The sequence below is a fragment of the Cladophialophora psammophila genome, assembly GCF_000585535.1.
Source record: "Cladophialophora psammophila CBS 110553 chromosome Unknown aczJe-supercont1.4, whole genome shotgun sequence".
Taxonomy (NCBI): domain Eukaryota; kingdom Fungi; phylum Ascomycota; class Eurotiomycetes; order Chaetothyriales; family Herpotrichiellaceae; genus Cladophialophora; species Cladophialophora psammophila.
Genome location: NW_006912925.1, coordinates 674,019 through 692,635, shown reverse-complemented (window position 1 = coordinate 692,635; position 18,617 = coordinate 674,019). Strand labels below are relative to the sequence as shown.

The 18,617-nt window shown below is 52.5% G+C and overlaps 8 protein-coding genes across 8 annotated transcripts; 4 read left to right on the top strand and 4 right to left on the bottom strand.

The window, feature by feature from the left end:
* Positions 1–454: 454 nt before the first annotated feature.
* A1O5_03171 (uncharacterized protein) lies at positions 455–1,895 on the top strand (the record flags this gene model as incomplete). Its single annotated transcript, XM_007743784.1, has 2 exons — positions 455–800; positions 853–1,895. The coding sequence occupies 2 exons, from the start codon at positions 455–457 to the stop codon at positions 1,893–1,895; spliced, it is 1,389 nt and encodes a 462-aa protein (XP_007741974.1).
* A 90-nt stretch (positions 1,896–1,985) lies between these two features.
* Positions 1,986–2,605, bottom strand: A1O5_03170 (uncharacterized protein; the record flags this gene model as incomplete). The annotated part of the gene is made up of 3 exons (XM_007743783.1): positions 1,986–2,053; positions 2,113–2,428; positions 2,495–2,605. The coding sequence occupies 3 exons, from the start codon at positions 2,603–2,605 to the stop codon at positions 1,986–1,988; spliced, it is 495 nt and encodes a 164-aa protein (XP_007741973.1).
* A 2,811-nt stretch (positions 2,606–5,416) lies between these two features.
* A1O5_03169 (uncharacterized protein) lies at positions 5,417–6,758 on the top strand (the record flags this gene model as incomplete). The annotated part of the gene is made up of 2 exons (XM_007743782.1): positions 5,417–5,819; positions 5,893–6,758. 2 exons carry the CDS (start codon positions 5,417–5,419, stop codon positions 6,756–6,758), a joined length of 1,269 nt encoding a protein of 422 aa, XP_007741972.1.
* Positions 6,759–7,139: 381 nt separating this feature from the next.
* Positions 7,140–8,501, bottom strand: A1O5_03168 (uncharacterized protein; the record flags this gene model as incomplete). The annotated part of the gene is made up of 2 exons (XM_007743781.1): positions 7,140–8,201; positions 8,418–8,501. 2 exons carry the CDS (start codon positions 8,499–8,501, stop codon positions 7,140–7,142), a joined length of 1,146 nt encoding a protein of 381 aa, XP_007741971.1.
* A 959-nt stretch (positions 8,502–9,460) lies between these two features.
* On the bottom strand, positions 9,461–12,459 carry A1O5_03167 (aconitate hydratase, mitochondrial; the record flags this gene model as incomplete). The annotated part of the gene is made up of 8 exons (XM_007743780.1): positions 9,461–10,567; positions 10,620–10,687; positions 10,772–11,093; positions 11,146–11,189; positions 11,571–11,590; positions 11,652–11,700; positions 11,752–11,973; positions 12,087–12,459. 8 exons carry the CDS (start codon positions 12,457–12,459, stop codon positions 9,461–9,463), a joined length of 2,205 nt encoding a protein of 734 aa, XP_007741970.1.
* A 1,626-nt stretch (positions 12,460–14,085) lies between these two features.
* On the top strand, positions 14,086–14,540 carry A1O5_03166 (uncharacterized protein; the record flags this gene model as incomplete). Its single annotated transcript, XM_007743779.1, has 2 exons — positions 14,086–14,126; positions 14,177–14,540. 2 exons carry the CDS (start codon positions 14,086–14,088, stop codon positions 14,538–14,540), a joined length of 405 nt encoding a protein of 134 aa, XP_007741969.1.
* Positions 14,541–14,813: 273 nt separating this feature from the next.
* A1O5_03165 (uncharacterized protein) lies at positions 14,814–15,707 on the bottom strand (the record flags this gene model as incomplete). Its single annotated transcript, XM_007743778.1, has 1 exon — positions 14,814–15,707. The coding sequence occupies one exon, from the start codon at positions 15,705–15,707 to the stop codon at positions 14,814–14,816; it is 894 nt and encodes a 297-aa protein (XP_007741968.1).
* Positions 15,708–15,976: 269 nt separating this feature from the next.
* Positions 15,977–18,598, top strand: A1O5_03164 (DNA repair and recombination protein RAD54 and RAD54-like protein; the record flags this gene model as incomplete). Its single annotated transcript, XM_007743777.1, has 2 exons — positions 15,977–15,993; positions 16,186–18,598. The coding sequence occupies 2 exons, from the start codon at positions 15,977–15,979 to the stop codon at positions 18,596–18,598; spliced, it is 2,430 nt and encodes an 809-aa protein (XP_007741967.1).
* Between the last annotated feature and the right edge of the window lie 19 nt (positions 18,599–18,617).

The window sequence follows — 18,617 nt, the reverse complement described above, 5'->3', positions numbered from 1 at the left end:
TTGACGAGTTGTTGAGCGAGCTAGGTATTACTAAGTACCGATATCTACTTGGTACCGAGTACTCTGAGCTTTGTTGGTACAGTATGTATACCAAAGCTAGCAGGAGTTGCGGAAGGTATTTCGGGCTAGTAGGCTGCCCGGTGGCTTGGGCAGCCTCCCAGGCGGGTGCCGTGGTGCCTGGTGGGCGATTGCCAATTGGGCCACAACTGTTCCGGCTGTGGCTGACACTTGCGTTCCAAGCTTCAGGAGCCATGACGTCGCCTGCGTTTTTGCCCTGTTGATCATCATGCTGCAATCCTGGGAATCTCGAAGCTGCATTTGTGCTTGTTTCTATCTCGCGAACCAACGGCATCCGTCTTGCGCAATACCACACAACCGGAGCGCACACCAGCAGTCCGTCGATATGGTGGTTTTGCTTCGGTGACCTTTGTAGCCGTTGAGAGAGGCGCCAACAATGCGGGTCGTATTCACCCTTGGGCGACTCGGATCGGTCAAACCATTGACCCATGCCCATCGCGCGCCCAATATTCGACCCTCTGCTTTTTGTCGACCTCAATACCTTACACCCCCGAGACTACCACCCTTGGATCCGGCCGCTTTCGCTTCATATGGCTGCAGAAGCATTTCTCACGAACAGAAGGCAAAAGATCTCAATCAACAGGGGGTCGATGATGCTCTTTCAGAATTTGACAGTGTTCTGGCACACAATGGAGAAAAGCAACAGCGGACACCATGGCATCGTCAAGGAGCGGAAGAGCCTCCTGTGCGACGACAACGCTCTGCAGGGGCCATGACTAAAGGTACATAGTTCTTGGCGGTCGGTCGCAGGAGCTCGCATTAACGAGATTGTAGGGAAGCTGCTCACCACCCCTTCGAGACTGCTCAAACTAGTTCTGCCCTTGACTACGTCCGATCACAATGACGACAGGAAAAATATTGCTCCCCTTGCTCTCCTTGTCCACCCACAACAACCACTATCTTACCTCGAAAGGTTGATCCAAGCCGAATTACCTAGCGTTGAAACTGAAAAGGGAGACAAACGGTTACCGGCGATATCCTTTCGCGCGATGGAGGCTGAAGGCGATGAGATCATGCCCAAGAACCAGACGCTAGAAGAGGAAGAACGGGGTCAACAGAAGAGTGCTCTCGGAGAGGGTGGTGTCCAAAGCTACAGCGGAGCTGGCAGAGAAGGGACGGGCGAAGACTCCGGCGAGTTCGTCAGATGGAGTGCCTCCACCGAGATTGGTGATTTCATCAGGGACGCGGCTAGAGCGAAAGAATTTGAAGTCGAAATTGAAGGCAACCCGAGAACAATCAAAGTTGCCGTGCCGTCTTTCAACGATAGAACTTTCTATCTTCGACAAAGGCTTCGCAGGATCTCGAAGAAGATTGCTGATTTGGCTGCTATCAAGCACGAATGCGATGTGGCCGCCCACAAAAGTGGACAGAGGATCGCCCTCGGCGGATGCGGGGTCTTGATTGGATACTGGTACGTGGTATATCGTTTGACGTTCGAAACGGATCTCGGATGGGATGTAATGGAGCCTGTGACCTATCTCGTCGGAATGGGATCAATTATTGGCGGTTATATGTGGTTTTTATACCATAATCGCGAGGTGTCGTATCGTTCGGCGATGAACCTCACCATCAGTCGTCGGCAGAGCCGTTTGTACGAGCTCAAGGGCTTCGACCCGCAGAAGTGGGAAACTCTGACCGAGGAGGCAAATGCTCTAAGAAGGGAAATCAAGGCGGTGGCTTCTGAGTATGATGTGGAATGGGACGAAAGAAAGGATGAGCACGACGAAGCTGTTGTCAAGGCATTGAGAGAAGAGCGCCAAAACGGGGGCAAGAGCAAGTCGAAGAAGAACAAGGACGATGGAGACGACGAAGATTAAAAACGCCATTAATATATGCCCAACAGCCTGCCATGGAATCAAACAAAGAGTCATACAGAATTACAAGGGTCTTCCCGCCGATCCATCCGTTCAGCGACGCACATATTTGTCTCGGGCAGGATCGAATATTTGCGAATCGTTGGAACTCGAGCTCTGACCTGTATCATCAAAAACGACTCAGCGTCGAGTCCGTCAAGAGAAGGAGGACCGTCCTTACCTCCGCTACTACCTCCTTCACCGGCTCGACGGTTGCGGTTGTTGCGAATATCCCGAGACCGAAAGACGCTGTACAAAAGCCACAAAGTCACCCAATTGGGAGCGTGCTCGCCCGTGGTCGCGCCTTGATCGAAAAGCGTTCGTTGAATGGTGCCAGGTTTTGCTTGTTGCCAGGTGTCAATGATTGCTTGCCGGCGGCGGTCGAGGCGTATGTGGTGCCAAAAGAAAGGAGGCGTTGTAGATGAGTCGTTTCGTTTCTCGTCTATCAGACTCGATCGATCCGAGTTCAGTTTGCTATACACGGCAATTGCCTCATCCTGTCGCCTGATCAGCCGTTGACGCTTTTCTGGCATGGGCTTTTCCCCCGTCCACCTCGAACATACTCTCATAGCCCGATAATACCCTTCGTGGCGAGGATCGGTGGTGCTCAAGCCAAGAGCCCTCATGAAGTCATCCTTGGGAGCTCTCGGTCCTACCGGCTGTCTCTGAGGCATTCTGGCGATGAAGCAAAAGAAGTGATAAAAGAGCCCGAAATATATGTGCAAGATGATGGATGGTACGAGGCCGTGAGTTCAGCAAGCGAGTGTCACAGGATTGACAGCGCGAAGTTGTTTGAGCGCATCATATATATTGCCACTGAGCTCCAAGGTCTAGGCGCCAGAGGAAGGCAAACAGCGGCTTGATCCCCACCTGCCGTTCAATTCAGCAAGACGATAAAAGCCCGGGCTTTTCAGTTGGGCATCTGGCCAAGATGATTTTCAAATTCGGACCCTCCGGCGCGTCAGGAAAAAGTTGATGGATTCGTCCCGCGACGGCTTCATCAAGCCTGAAGTCAAATGTGCTCGTGCATTGCACACAGCAAAGAGGTTAGCCAGTTTGACATGTATGCGTGTTACCGCCTTGAGCAAGGGCTCCTCGTGGTGGGTTATTGTGTGGAACTCTGGCAACGCCAAACCGGACGACGTCCGTCATGCCGCATATTTCCCCATGCGTCGCCTTGTTGCATGGGGTCTGAGTGTTCCAGGCCCGTTGGGAATCCCAATTGTCCCATGTGCATGTACCAAAATTTCAATTCAAAGAGGCGCGGGCAACATGATAGGGCCATCATACCAGGCTTACCGAGACAGGCAATTTGAAACGCCGGCCTGCAGCAAACGCAAAGGCACAAGTCTATACTGTTTCATGCGCTGGCTACGCCCGAGAACATTGGGTACGTGGTATGCTGGTCGCTATACTTCCGGTGTCAGCCAGGGTCCCAAGCGTTGCTCGGAAAGTGACAGTCATTTGCGAATGGTTGGTTCGACCGCTTTCAAGGCCAATATGACAGCTGCCGTGTCACGGACGCTCACCCACAAGACGTCAACAAACCTTGAATCAAGGTTTGCCTTTACGTCTCCCCAGACTGTTTTGGCATTGGGCAGAATAGCGCAGATCCAGGATGCAGATGTTTGCTACCTCGGGGGCTAAATTAAGACATGCATGAGGCAACAAACAAATACGAGACCGATGCTTCTGGGCCCTTCAGAGAGTAGCGATTAAACACATGACGGTTGACGACAGCTCTTCAGCTTGATTGCCTCACTGGCAGTTTTCACGGCTGTCAAAACTGATATCAAGGCCGCCATGGACGCCGTCTGGTCACGTCCTTTCCTATCCGTCTTCTGTTCGAATTATCACCTGGTCCAACCCTGTGTCCCAATCTGGAGCTCGTATGGCTCACAAACCTTCCCTAGAAGTCCTTCCCGCTTCATCTTGCTGGTTTGGCCGTTCGAATGTACTACTTGAAGCTCTGGCTAAGGTGGAAGATTGTTCAAAAAATCGTCCTATCGCCTTGCTCCACCGTGGAAAGAAAGGCAGCCTTCCTGCTGCTGTTGTGCGACCTGTCAATGTTAGTCGGCTGTACGAGGTTTGGGACGTTGTCGTAGCCAGTGAGCCGCCCATTTCTGTTAGCCTGTCCTACCAACGAAAGATTGTATCCCTGGGAGTCAACAACAACGTCACCAGAAGACTCCATGGTCGGTCTGCGGCTGGAAATCTCGCCCGTGGTCAGCAAATGTGTGTCCTGTCGGCTGCCTCTTCGAACTGGTGGAGTCCTTCCTCTGGATTGCTAGATAGGCAGGAGTGTTCTTGCTAGCACGTTCAGAGGCTCATGACATCGATGCCACATTCCAAATGTTCGCAGAAAAATGGATTACTAATTATAGACCTCCTCTACTGCTTGTGTTTGGGCGAATCCATTGAGATACAACGAGAGGGCAAATTCTGGAGTGGACTGACATATCCCAAGCTGTTTGCCAGCGCAGTTGTTGAGGCACTTGCAGAAAGGTCATAACTCACGAGACTTGTCTGAGGAATAGGAGAATTGGCGGAACCGCAAGGCTGCTTGCAGTCTAATAACAATGTTTCCCATGACTCGTACAGAGCAAAGGCATTTTTCGTGCGTGAGCCTCCAAAACTGCTCGCACAAGGCTCACGAGATCGGAAGGGATTCTTGTCCTTTGGGGAATTTGTGTACAGAGTCCAGATGGTTGAATCAGCAAGAGCAGCAACCTTACACCGTTGGCAAGGGAACAAACATCCAGGACATTGACCGTGAGACGGGCTGCTTCGTGTGTGTGAGAGTGTGGTGTACTAGAAACAGACCGGACTCAGCGCGGCAAAACGGAAAGGTAGAGAAATGGTGGGCCGTAGTTACGCTTTTGATGGTCTTGTGCTTTCGAAGAGGAGGAATGAGCAAGGGCTGCGGACTCGGTACATACCAAGAATCAAGGTACGCACGCCCAGATGTCCGCCCAGCATGATTCTAGCTAGCACGACACGGCAATGTTTGCCGATTCTTAGAGAGCCTCGTAAGGCTGCGGCTTTTGTTAGCACATACTTGTACCATACATAGTCCATCCACACCTCTGTCATCCAGGTCTGGGGCCGGCGAGTGCGGGCGGATTGCTTTGATTTCAATTGCAGAAACGGGCTCAGACAAGCTGTTTCGACCTTGCAGCATAGTTGGGTCTAAGAGTCAGCACCGGCAACTGCGGATGACCAGTATGTGGAATCATGTGTCTGCACTGCTGATGCTGAAGCTGTTTTACATTCACACTGTCACTGATGAATTTTGAATCAATTGACGACTGCGCCTCTCCCAGGACTGACTGTCAACCACTTGTCCCTCAGCACAGCCATCTTCTGAAGCTTACGACCTCTTCCCCTCGCCCGATCATCCTCCGTTCACCACCCCTCCTTACTTCATACCCTCTACGTCTCAGAGAGCTCGGCTTGCGGGTTCCGGCTCGGCTCACACGACAAACATGACGAGTCCACTGACCATCCCCACGCTCCTGCTTAAAACGCGGTCTCACCCACATGATGCTTACGAGGAATACTTCGCCGCCTCCTGCAGCAACGGCGGCGGTGGCGATGCTACGGCCTCCACCACCAAGAACACGGATAGTCCTAGTCCCGTCTTCCTGCCCGAGTTCGTGCCCGTGCTAGACCATCGAGCCAACACCCAGAATCTGAGCACACTCGAGGACCTGCTGAAGAGGGGGAGGCTGAGTGCGCAATATGGTGGGATGGTCTTCACTAGTCAGAGGGCGGTCGAGGCGTGGGCCGACGTGGTCAAGAGAGTCGAGCGAGGGGCCGAGCAACAGGGGGGCACGGACGGTGTTGGACAAGGAGGAGTGAGTGCGTACACTCCGGATTTGGACACTGGTATGGTCTGTCCCTCCGGCGCTATTCCCCTATGCACGGGGAAAGGAATTGACTTGTAGGTGTCCCTTGACAGGAGTGACGCAGACGTCCGATCCCACAGCAGACCATGGCGGTGCTGCGAGGGATCTCTTCGACGATGACTTTGCGTTCCCCCTGTACACCGTTGGACCTGCCACCTCGCGGGCATTAAACGCCCTCGTCGCCGAATCTTCGTCCTCAAAGTCTTCGCCCTTCTCTCGCCTGCGGCCTTCCGTGCTGGGCGAATCCACAGGCAACGGTGACAAACTAGCACAATACATCCTCTCGCACTACAACGCCCTGCATTCGCGGAAAATGTATACCTTCTACGACGCGCCGCGACTGCCATTCGCGCCCCTTCTCGGGCCGGCGAGGGGAGAACGGGTCGACAGAGATGACGCGAGACTGCAAAAGAAGCCTTTGCTCTTCCTTGTCGGTGAACAGAGAAGGGATGTCATACCGAAGACTCTGATGGATCACGAAGGTAAGTTGGCGCCGGAGGAGAGGATCCAGGTGGACGAGGTCGAAGTCTACACCACCGTGGTCATGGAATCTTTTCAAGATGACTTTCGAAGGCGGATCAAGTCGTTCAAGGACGACGGGGTCAATGTGGCCGTGGTGGTCGTCTTTAGTCCTCAGGGTTGCGAATCCATGCTTCAATCCCTAGACTATATCGATGAAAGCAAAGCGTTGACCGAACGTGCGAGGACAACAAGGTGGGAGAACTTCAGAAAAAACGATGGCGATGTATCTGCATCAGACGCGCAGACCAGGTACATCATTGTGACCATCGGTCCTACGACGCGCGACCATCTCAGAAACAAGTATAGCTTCGACCCTGACGTGTGTGCTGCCAAACCGAGCCCCGAAGGCGTAGGTCAGGGCCTCGTTCAGTTCTTCAGGGAGAAAGAGTTGAGATAGATAGGAGACAAGATATGGAGTAATTTGTACTCTCCCTCTGTCTTTCTCCTTGCCGAAAAGAAAAGGAAGGGAAGAAAGCCATGAAAACAAAAATAACAGAGTATCGAGAGATCTTGATTAAAAACCCATCCCTCTTGGTAGATATTGTCAACATGCACATGCACACACGCGTTTGGGCTTTTGTTCCTTAAGCTTGCTTGAATTGAACTTGAACTTCACGGCCCTTCTGTCTAGCTCAATAGCGTTGGCCACATACATCTATCCCTCCTTTCGGCGCTATGACGATGACGATAATCATCGTGAGAAACCTCTCTTCCAACACCATATCGTCCAACGTCCAACGTCCCACATTCAGCGTCCAATCCAGCGCTCAAGTCAAGTTCAAAGCGTAGCCTTCTCACTGACCCGCCACCTCCCCTCCTTGGAGCGCACGACCTTGCCGTCGCGCCGCAGCTTCTCGAGCACCATCAGCAGCCCGTTCTCCGCCGGCTGCCATAGGTTCTCTGGGTAGTGCCGGTAGATGACCTTGACCATCTCGATGCTCTCCCACTCCTCGCCCAGCGCGAGCTCGCCTCCACCGACGGTAACGTTGGCAGGGGAAGCGCCTGCGGCTTCGTCGTCGCCGTTGTCGCCGACTCGCGTGATGCTGTCGTGCACGAGCGGCTCCGAGCCGCCTGGCGGCGTCGTGGTGCCGTGCTTGAGTACGTTCAGGGCCTCTTCCTCGCGCATGCGCCGATGCGAGATGTACTCGTCGATCTTGGCCACAGCGTCATCGATCACGGCCCCGTGGCCTGGGAACGCCCTCTTGCTCGTGCTCGTGCTCGTGCTGCCCTTCTGCGCTTGCTGCGCGACGACCGCGTCCGCCACCCGTCTCTTCATCACGTCCAGGCTCTGGAGGTACAGGTGCAGGTCTTCGAACACGGCCGTGCCGTGGCCCAGCACGTTGTCCGCCGTGAACAGCGCGCCCACTTCCGTCGGGTCGGGCGACGACGTGATCTGGAAGACCATGTGGTCCTTGGCGTGGCCGGGGGTGTGGATCGCTTGGATCTCAAACGGCGCTTCCTCTGTTGTTGTCCTGCTCGACGCCGAGTCCTCTGAGGGAGGAACGGAGAAAATCTGCCCGTCTTGGATGTCGTGCACACGCGACGGGTCGATTAAACCGTCCGGGTTCCACGACGGTTGGTTCTTGTAGACCTTCACTTCCCCTCCTCCCTCTTCGGGACTGCTGAGTTCCCGGCAGAGCTTTTCCAGGTCTCTCACCCCGCCTAGGTGGTCGTGGTGCCAGTGCGTCAGCAGGCATGTCGACACGGTAATGGGTCTGCTCTGGGAGGTCAACACGGTGCGTAACGTGTCGATCCACTTCTTCTCGCCCGCCCCCGTGTCGATCAAGATGCGCCGGGACCCTGTGCCGAGGAGATATGTGTTTGTGCCCTGGAGCGTGAACTATTCCCACAAGAAGGTTAGCATAAAGTGTGTAAGGTTTGAGTAGGATATTGAAGCCATCATGTCTTTTCTCTCCGTTGTCTCCCTGTACCCCAGCACCAAATTGCAAAGACGACGCCCGTCTCTCCAGAAGAAGAAGGAGGAATGGTAGATAGAGAGCCCATGACAACAGTAGGGCCCATATTAGACAGACAACGCGAGTGCACACCCACTAACCTTGCTCGGATTCCCGCCCAGGATGCGAACAATGTTCGTGCTGATCTGCTCCCAGTCCGGGAGTTTTGGTAGGTTCTGTGCCATGGCGCGTCTCCGGCCTCGAAAGGTCGAGTTGGTGGTGGTGGTGCTGTGAAAGAGTCTCGGTCCCGTGGAAAGCTGCCGCATATAACAGCCTGACGGGCTGGATGCTTGTAATAGTCCTCAATCTCTCTCTAGATGGTAGCGTGGGTGACTAATCCTTCTTGGGCCGATTTTATATAGAGGCTGAAATGTTGCGAGGTCGGATATGACGAGACAGGTTGAATCGGCGGCTTAAGGTGTGTATGTGCCTTGGCTCGGTGTCAAGGGGATTTGTTTGGTGGAGCAATAATAGCAACGGGTTCTGGGAGGTGTGATAGAAACAATTCGCGTCTTACTTGGTTGTCTGTTGGTGACTCTGTGCATTCACGCCATTTCACACAGCGGATCCCGGCCTTTTCATGCACAGAAGACCCTTCCAAAGAACGCGGTCGCGTATCAAAACCCTTTCGGGGACTGTAGGAACATAATACATAAGAGCCGAGAACGAGGTATCGTCCTTATATATACAAGCTGTGACAGAAGATACAGCGCATATCGCAATCGCCGGCCCGTAATTGTCAATCGGGTATTCCCCCCACATGCCGAGGTTCTCACGGCCTCTCAATGACATCGTCGTGCAGCCTTGTGCTGCTCGGGCTTTCAGACACATAAGCATTATATCCGAGTGCGTGGAAGCTGCTTGGGCTCATGAGAAGAGGATGGAATATAGTGGTGACTTTTGAAAGTTGTTGTGCACTGGTATTCCCGCTACGAAAAATACATAAAAATCATGCTCCCGATCTGCCGCCAGTCCATCTCGACACACGGTTGATATGTGACCTCTACTTCTCACTTTCCGTCCCCGATCTCAATTAACTGAGGGTTTCTTGAGCCGCCTCCGTTGTCCGGCCCCATCCGTCTTCATTCGATTTGCATCCTGTACAATAGTTGCATGTTAACTTGAGACGAACGCGATCCCTTTTCTAACGGCTGCCGTGCATTTTAGCCATGGTGTTCAAGGCACTACCATTCTTGAACCATTCGATTTGACCAGCGTTGAATGTGTGTTGCAACTCGCAGTCCCAGGCCTTGCCATCCTTGGGGTGCACTCTCATAGTCACCGGCTTGCCGGGTGCCAAGTCAGTGATCAACAAGTCGATTTTGTCGTCAGGGTTGATCTTGTCGTAATCTTCGGGGTTAGCGAAGGTCAGGGGCAGCATGCCCTGCTTCTTCAAGTTGGTCTCGTGGATACGAGCAAAGCTTCGGGTGATGATGGCAATACCTCCAAGATGTCTGGGTTCAAGGGCAGCATGCTCACGAGAGGAGCCTTCGCCGTAATTCCAGTCGCCGATCACTACCCACGGAATGCGTTCCTTCTTGTATTGTCGAGCAGTGGCAGGAACCGCATCCCATTCGCCTGTCTTGAAGTTCTTGACCTTATTGGCCTCACCGTTGGCAGCATTGATGGCGCCAATCAGCATATTGTTGGAGATGTTGTCAAGGTGACCGCGATACTTCAACCAGGGACCGGCCATGGAGATGTGATCGGTCGTTGTCTTGCCCTTGGTCTTGATCAGGATAGGAAGGTCGAGGAAATCCTTACCATTCCACGGCTCAAAAGGTTCCAGGATCTGGAGACGGTCGGAAGTAGGAGACACCTTCACATCCATTTGCGCACGCTCCTCAGGCGGGGCTTGATACGTGTCACGGCCCGGGTCGTATCCGTTGCGGGGCAGACCCTCACCAGTAGGTGGCTTGAGCTTGAAGTCGTTGCCATCCTTGTCCTTCAGTGTGTCCGTGAGAGGGTTGAAGTTGAGATTTCCTGCAATGGTCATGGCCACCACCAAGTCTGGGGACGTGACGAATGAGTGGGTAGCAGGGTTTGCGTCGTTCCGGCCGGTGAAGTTTCGGTTGTACGAAGAGATGATCGAGTTGGGCTCGCCCTTCTTGACATCTCGTCGATCCCACTGACCAATGCAAGGACCGCAGGCGTTTGCGAGGATGATGCCCCCAAAGTCCTCAAGAGTCTTCAATTGACCATCTCTCTCGATGGTGGCACGAATTTGTTCGGAACCAGGCGTGACAGTGAACTTCACATCGTCAGCGAACTCTGTCCGGGTAGAAGATCACACCAACACATACCAGAGATTTAGCTTTGATGCCGTGGTCCATAGCATCCTGAGCGATTGATGCAGCCCGGCTCATGTCCTCTACGACCATCTGTTAGCCTTTACTGATCCTGACCAAAACAACCCTAAAAGCCAAACGGTCTTTGGGCGAATGGGAAATCTTACCATACGAGGAGTTTGTGCAGGAGCCGATCAGTCCAACCTTCAACTCCTCAGGCCACTTGTTATCCTTGACTGCTTGTGCGAACTTGGAGATGGGAGTGGCCAAATCTGGCGTGAAGGGGCCGTTGATGTGAGGTTCAAGTTCGGAAAGATTGATCTCAATGAGCTGATCGTACTCGGCACCCTGATCTTCGTGAAGCTCAGCAGCATATGCACGCGCGAAGTCGCCAATGTGCTTGCGCTTGGTGGCAACCAAGTAATCATACATGCGGTCGTTGAAAGGGAATATGGACGTAGTTGCTCCGATCTCGGCACCCATGTTGCACTGTACATGGTTAGCATTCACGTCTAGACGAACGTGGATATTTGGCACTTACTATAGTACCCATGCCGGTGCAGGAGAGGTTATTGGTGCCCGGACCTTCGGAAAAATATTAGCATAATCCCCCATGGTATGATTGCTCCAAAAAAGAAAGGAAAACGCAGTGAGTGATGGGCCAGAACTGAAAAACAGTGGTATGCTAGAAGCCATTCGCCATTGGGTCGGATGGGGCCTTCGTTTGCAATGAGCGTTCCGTCTCCTCATAGGAATAGCGGTGCTCTTGTCGGTTGTCCGTAACTGTCGGCTGTATTCGACACGGCCACGACTTCGACGTTGTCAAGCACTCCGGCTACGTTGGAAGTAGAGTGTATTCGGGTCAAGAACGGTGCCACTTATTTTCGGATTCGGCGCGGCCCGTCCAGGAGAATGTGATGAGGTAGGAGCATCCGAGGACGTATCGAGGTTCAAGAGCATACTCACCATGATATTCAACAATTGCCCTGCAAATATGTTAGAGCCAGTGTCGATATGAGTAGAAGCTTCAGGACAATGGGAACTCACCCCGTGCCACCTTTGACTGTCAAGATGCCCGCGACCTTTAAGATGATATCTATGACGAATCAGTATAATGCAACAACAGTCTGCATAACAGCCAACCCACCCTTCGGAGAAGTCCATCCAGACATTTCACCTGTCAACTTGACACCAATCATCTTGGGTGCCTTCAATTCCCAAGGCAGGTTGGCCATCACGTCGACAGCATCGGCACCACCCACGCCAATCGCAGCCATACCAAGACCACCAGCATTGGGGGTATGGGAGTCGGTTCCGATCATCAAACCACCAGGAAATGCATAATTTTCCAAAATTATTTGGTGTATTACTGTTTTGTGCGAACATCAGTTAGCCTGTATCATTGTTGACCCAACAAAAAGACAGTATTAAGAATAGTTCCAGCATCAACCGAACTGTCTTTCAGAGACGCAAAGCACTTACTGCCCGAGCCAGGACGCCAGAAGCCGATGTTGTATTTCGCACAAGCCGTGGACAAGAAATCGTAGACCTCTTTGTTGATGTCCTTGGCTCTTTCCAAATCCTTGTCCCCACCAACCTGGGCCTCAATCAGATGATCGCAATGGACAGTGGTCGGTGTAGCGACTGAGGGCATGCCAGCGGACATGAATTGCAGGATGGCCATCTGCGCGGTAGCATCTTGACAAGCGACTCGATCAGGTCTGAGTTTGAGGTAGGAAACTCCACGCTCGATATCTTGCCCGTGCGGGTCATCCAAGTGTGAATAGAGAACTTTCTCAGCATAGGTGAGAGGGCGGTTGAGTCTGCTGCGGACAATTGCTAGATTTTCCGACATCTTCCTGCAGGGAGTATCAGTAACGACGTCTTATGGCTATATGAGATTTTCCAAGCCACCACTTTCAGGAGTCGAAACCTCTAAGCTCCAGGTCTGAAAACAGAAGCAATTGGGCCGGATACTCACTTGTAGTTGATGTAATGGCCTTTCTCCCAGTTCGTCATCTCGACCTGTGTTGGGCTGTCAGGAACTCTGAAGAATGCAGATGTGCCAGGTATGACTTATTTTTGCTCAGCGGATCGTCAGAGACAGTGGCATAACCCATTCTGGACATCCGGAAGGGCTGGGGTGGATTGTTAGTGAGCTGGTACTGCTTCCGGAACGAGGTAGATAGATAACTAACAGAACCAACTTTGGCTCCCTAGGTTCAGCACCCATGTCAGCTCGGGGTCGTAGATGAGGGCCAGAAGCAACGCAATGATTAACCCCATGCAGCAACTATGAAGGTTGCGGAAACACCAAGCGAGCAAAGGTATGATGCAAGCCGTTCAGATGACTTACCAGGCGGGAGGCCAGGCGGCCCAAAGGCCTCGAGGACATCATATTGGCGACAAAACTTGATGTCTAGCGGAAGGCGCAGAAAACCCAAGCTCAAGGGAGAGCCGGACAGGATCAAGAGAGAGCGGAGAGGTGAAAAGAAATGAAGAAAGAAGCTGTTGAAGTGTGGAGGGAGAATCGAGATGTGGGTGAATGGAAGGAGTTTGTTGCAAGCTCGCAGGGTGCAGGCTGGAGCACCCACCCAGCACCAATCAGCCTCGGGCAAAGAGACCAAAGCACGATAAGCCTGGAACGACGTCAAGTGCGGAAAAAGAGCAACCACTTCTCCTCCTCATCGACGCAATATTTTCCTGGAAGAGGTTCGTAGAATTCCAACAATCCCTTGGCCCTTGATATATAGCCCATGCTTCCACCAGACCGATCTTGCCGCACAACAACAACTAACCTGAAGCATTCCGCAGCTCCTACCTACTACTCGGTACCTAGGCTAGGAGCTCCACCGCTACCCCATGCCACCCATGTTGCCCATGCTCCCGAGCAAATGCCTCACGCCCTCAATTTTTCTTCTGGCCTGCAGACCGCGGCACTAGCCAATCATGGTGGATGTAATTACGTCGTTGAACCAGATACTCAAAGGTCCTCTATTAGGTCCCAATCTTTTCTTGCCCAGACTGTTTCAAGGTGCCGGGTGTGATTTTGGAGCAGCTGTCCTCTCTCCCAACGCGGTTGACCACCTTTAACAAGAACTCGGGCAGCGCAATATAGCGAGAGTGGAAGAGCAAGGCAGGCAAGTCACGGTTTCCAAGCTGGTGCGGAGAGCCCAGGAGAGGGCAACATAAGGTCCAATGCATTGTCTACTTCTCGATTGGATGGATGAGGCAGCTCGAAAAGAGCCGCTGCATCGACCCAGTCGGCATCCCGCGCTTTTGCTGGCGAGATGCTTGGCACCCACAGTGCTGGGCAAGGACCACCACACCACCAAGCACCGCCAAAAATCATCGGCCCACAAACTCTGCCATTCGCCCTTCCCCCGCCCCCAAAAAAAAGCCTTGCATACCCATGTCTTGATATTTTTCGCCTGTAGACATTCGAGCCGAAAGCCTTGCGGAGATTGCTCCGACAAACATCATGGGCAGTATCAGACGCATCAAGACTAAGCGTCGCACCCGGTCCGTTCAACTGCCCTCAAGACCGTTGTCCTCCTAACATGGCATTACAGCGACCTTGACCAAATCAAAGCCGACCTCAAATCTCCCAGACATCTTGCTCAACACAAGGGTACCAAAGCCGCTGAGGATCTGCCCGGACTAGGTGCTTTCTATTGCACCGAATGCGCCAAATATTTCTCAGACAGCCACAATTTAAACGAGCACAGAAGAGGGAAGAACCATAAGAGACGGTATTTGCGATCCTCCGGCTCCGTGGAGAGACCTGACTTTGGAACTAGTGTTCGAATGCTCAAGGAAGAGGCACACACCCAGAAAGCTGCAGACGCTGCCGTAGGCTTGGGAACAGACAATCGTCGGCCTCGCGTCTCGGAAGATGGTCCCGGCAACGAAGCCATGAAAGATATTGAACGTTGAGCTCTGAGCCGTGTGGATCTATGCAGCATACAACTCTCACAGGTCCTCCCTTGCGGACGGCCTTATTGACGAACTAAAGGCATGCAATCCCGACTCGCTGGGGCGACTCTGCAAAGGCACGATTCGTTGGAAGGAGAAAGCGCCCTGCGCGAGCATTTCGAGTCTCCAAACCTGCCCGTACTCCGTCCGCACCGCCCCATCTAGGTCATGGACCCTCATTGATTGTTCCCTAGGAAGGCCATGATCCTTTCGTATACATACCACTATCCAAGATTAGTAGGACACGGCAATCGAGACACAATAGTGGCCTACCTGGACTGCATTTACGATGAAGGCTCTCAAACTACAGATGCCAACACCGCGATAGAAACCGCCCAATCCGGAGGTTTGCCATATGTCTCGAGCGATGGTCATAGAAGTCTTTGCTTGGTGGGCGGCCACATTGGTCCCGGGAAGAAGCCTTTGGCACTCTGCAGTCGGGGAAGGCTGTGTCTGGAGACGGGTCTTGATAATATCCAGAGGATAGATGGATACCCAAGTGATGACTCCGGCAATGCCCCCGCTGACCAGAACTTCCGTAGCAGTAGGAGAAATGAACGGATCGGCTTGTCTCGAAAGTAGTAATCGCTTGGTTAGCTCGTACGACCAAAAATACCAGCCGTATCCGACGGCGTCTCGAATAGCAGTGATTGTGCCTCCGTAGTAGAGTCCTCGAAGCCCACCCTGCTTCCATATATCCCTAAACACTCCATATGAAGATCCTTGCCCATCGACAATTAGCTGGGCTCTGCATTTGATGAGCTCTGATGGCGCAGAGACGACAAATGTCGCGAACCCTCCGATAGCGCCTGCCACCCAAATTTTGCCAAAGTCCACACCAGCAAGTTTGGTGTAGTCAAATATGCTTGGATCCATCAACTTCAGAGAGCGGTTGAATGTCATGAACAATATTGAGTTCAATGCCCCGTAGCCCAAGACGGGAGCAGCGGCTCCTCTGAACAGTGCTGTAAACCTCCGAAGCCGCGTGCCAGAGTCGACCTGTAGAGTCGATTCTGCAAGAACACCGCTGGTGCTTGCTTGAGCTGCGACCTTCAGGACATCAAGGCGATTGCCCACCAAGATCCCCAACCCGCCAGAGATATAGCTAGCCCAGAAGTCTGCCGACATCTCGAGTCCAGAAGCAAAATCGCAGCCCCCTTCAACCGATTTCGGATGGGTTTCTTTGGGCTAGATCATATTGTGCTGACCAAGGCCTGTAATTGAACCACACTTCGTAGATCGGCTCAATGGTCAGGCATTGTTTAAGGTAAAGTGAGTATTAGAATTTTGACCAGCAGTCTGTCTATATCTTACAATGTGTGTGTGTGTGTGTGTATGTGATGAGTCTTGTGGAGCTGGTACAAACCAAGGATACCTACCTCATCGGGCAAGTGCCAATGGCCCATGAAAGCACGTGAGTACGCGTCACTTCACGACGCGCTTGAGCGTGATTTCCATTTACTGTCACAGTCGCCATCATTGATTTGCATTTCTCACCAGGTCTAATTCAACGCGGCCGAGGTGTTCATTGTTCTGGCGTGTTGTGCCTGCGGAACTATGTATGTATGTGTCGTCCGCAGCATGCTTGTTCTCACCGTGCCTACAGGATACGTACCAAGTCGATCTCAGCCGACCACGACAAGGAAAATATACCACCAACAAAAGCTGGCAGACTCAGTGCCATTTCACCAGCAGCTCTTGATCGTCTTATCAAACCATTCAAATGCCCCGGCTCGGCCAATTCCCGCAAGTCAAATGGCGAGCCCGCCAGAAAGAGAAGAAAAGTCAACTATGCTGAAGTGGACGGCGGGGTTGAAGATACAAGTGGTGGTTTCAAACTGGATGAAGATTCTGCTGTCCTCAAAGATCGATTCCCAGTCTTCAAGGTCAAGGATAAGGAGACGACATTCCGGTCGCGGTTCTCCATTCCCTTGATCAACAAGAATGCTTTCGACCCGTCAAGGCCAGCACCAAGTCTGGGAATGCGCCGAGGAAATGGCTTTGTTAACAAACCTCTACATGATCCTAGTGGAGAATTTGCGATCGTTTTATACGATCCAACCATAGACGAGAAGGCTGAAGAGAAAGCCGAAGACAAGAAAGACGAAGAGAAGCCCAAGCTGGACACACCTCTCATGCACAAAAGCCTGGCCGAAATACTGGGTATCAAGAAACAAGTCGAAGGCGAGAGACCCAAAGTGCCGGTGGTCATCGATCCAAGGCTAGCCAAAGTGCTTCGGCCTCATCAGGTAGAGGGTGTCAAATTCTTGTATAGGTGTACAACAGGGCTGGTGGACGAGAAGGCCAAAGGTTGCATCATGGCCGACGAAATGGGGTTGGGCAAGACTCTACAATGCATCACCCTCATGTGGACATTACTCAAACAATCTCCCGAGGCCGGCAAATCCACGATCCAGAAATGTGTCATTGCATGCCCCGCCAGTTTGGTCAAGAATTGGGCAAATGAGCTTGTCAAATGGCTGGGTGAGGGCGCCATCAACCCCTTCGCCATTGATGGAAAGGCATCTAAAGAAGAGCTCACGATGCAGCTGAAACAATGGGCAATGGCCACGGGCAGAGGTATTGCAAGGCCTGTTCTGATCGTGTCCTATGAATCTCTGAGGCTGAACATTGAGGAGCTCAAAGATATCAAGATCGGGTTGATGCTGTGTGATGAAGGACATCGCTTGAAGAATGCCGAAAGCGAAACATATATGGCATTGACCGGATTGAATGTTGACCGACGGGTCATTCTGTCAGGGACACCCATCCAGAATGATCTCACCGAGTATTACGCCTTGCTGGACTTTGCAAATCCGGGGTACCTAGGAACCAAGGCAGACTTCCGCAAGAAGTTTGAATTGCCAATTCTTCGCGGCCGTGATGCTGCGGGATCAGATGCTGACAAGCAAAAGGGTGAACAAGCCAACGCCGAGCTTGGATCTCTCGTGAAGAAACTCATCATCCGAAGAACGAACGACATCCTGTCCAAATACTTGCCTGTCAAGTATGAGCATGTGGTGTTCTGCAATCTTGCCCCGTTCCAGAAGGATCTTTACAATTACTTCATTCAAAGCCCCGACATCAAGAGTCTGTTGCGGGGCAAGGGTAGCCAGCCACTGAAAGCGATCGGGATCCTAAAGAAGTTATGCAACCATCCCGATCTCTTGGACCTTGAGAAAGATCTGCCCGGAAGTGAGAAGTATTGGCCTGACGACTATGTCCCCAAAGAAGCCCGCGGTCGGGATCGGGATGTCAGATCGTGGCACTCTGGCAAATTTGCCGTTCTCGAACGTATGCTTGCTCGAATCCGTCAAGACACGAACGACAAAATTGTGCTTATCAGCAACTATACTCAGACCTTGGATGTTTTTGAGAAGCTTTGCCGTGCGCGGAGTTACGGATGTCTTCGACTCGACGGCACGATGAACGTCAACAAACGACAGAAACTCGTGGACAAATTCAACGACCCGAACGGCGAAGAATTCGTCTTCTTGTTGAGCAGTAAGGCGGGTGGTTGTGGTATCAACTTAATTGGTGCCAACCGTCTTGTCCTGTTCGATCCCGATTGGAATCCGGCTGCAGACCAGCAGGCTCTTGCCCGAGTGTGGCGTGATGGTCAGAAGAAAGACTGCTTTGTATACAGATTCATGGGAACAGGCACGATCGAAGAAAAGATCTTCCAGCGCCAATCACATAAGCAGGCACTTTCTTCAACCGTGGTGGACTCCGCGGAAGATGTGGAGCGGCATTTTACTCTCGACTCTCTCCGAGAGCTCTTCCAGTTCAAACCGGACACCACCAGCGACACCCATGACACGTTTAAGTGCAAACGGTGCAAACCGGATGGGACGCAACAAACCAAGGCGCCAGCGATGCTTTACGGTGACACGAGCTCTTGGAACCATTTTGTCAACTCTGGGGACACGGGGCCGCTCGGCAAAATCCAGGATCTCCTCCTCCGGCAGGAGGCCTCGGAGAATGCCGTGAGTGCTGTGTTCCAGTATATCAGTCACTAAAGAGTGCTTTACAAGGTCG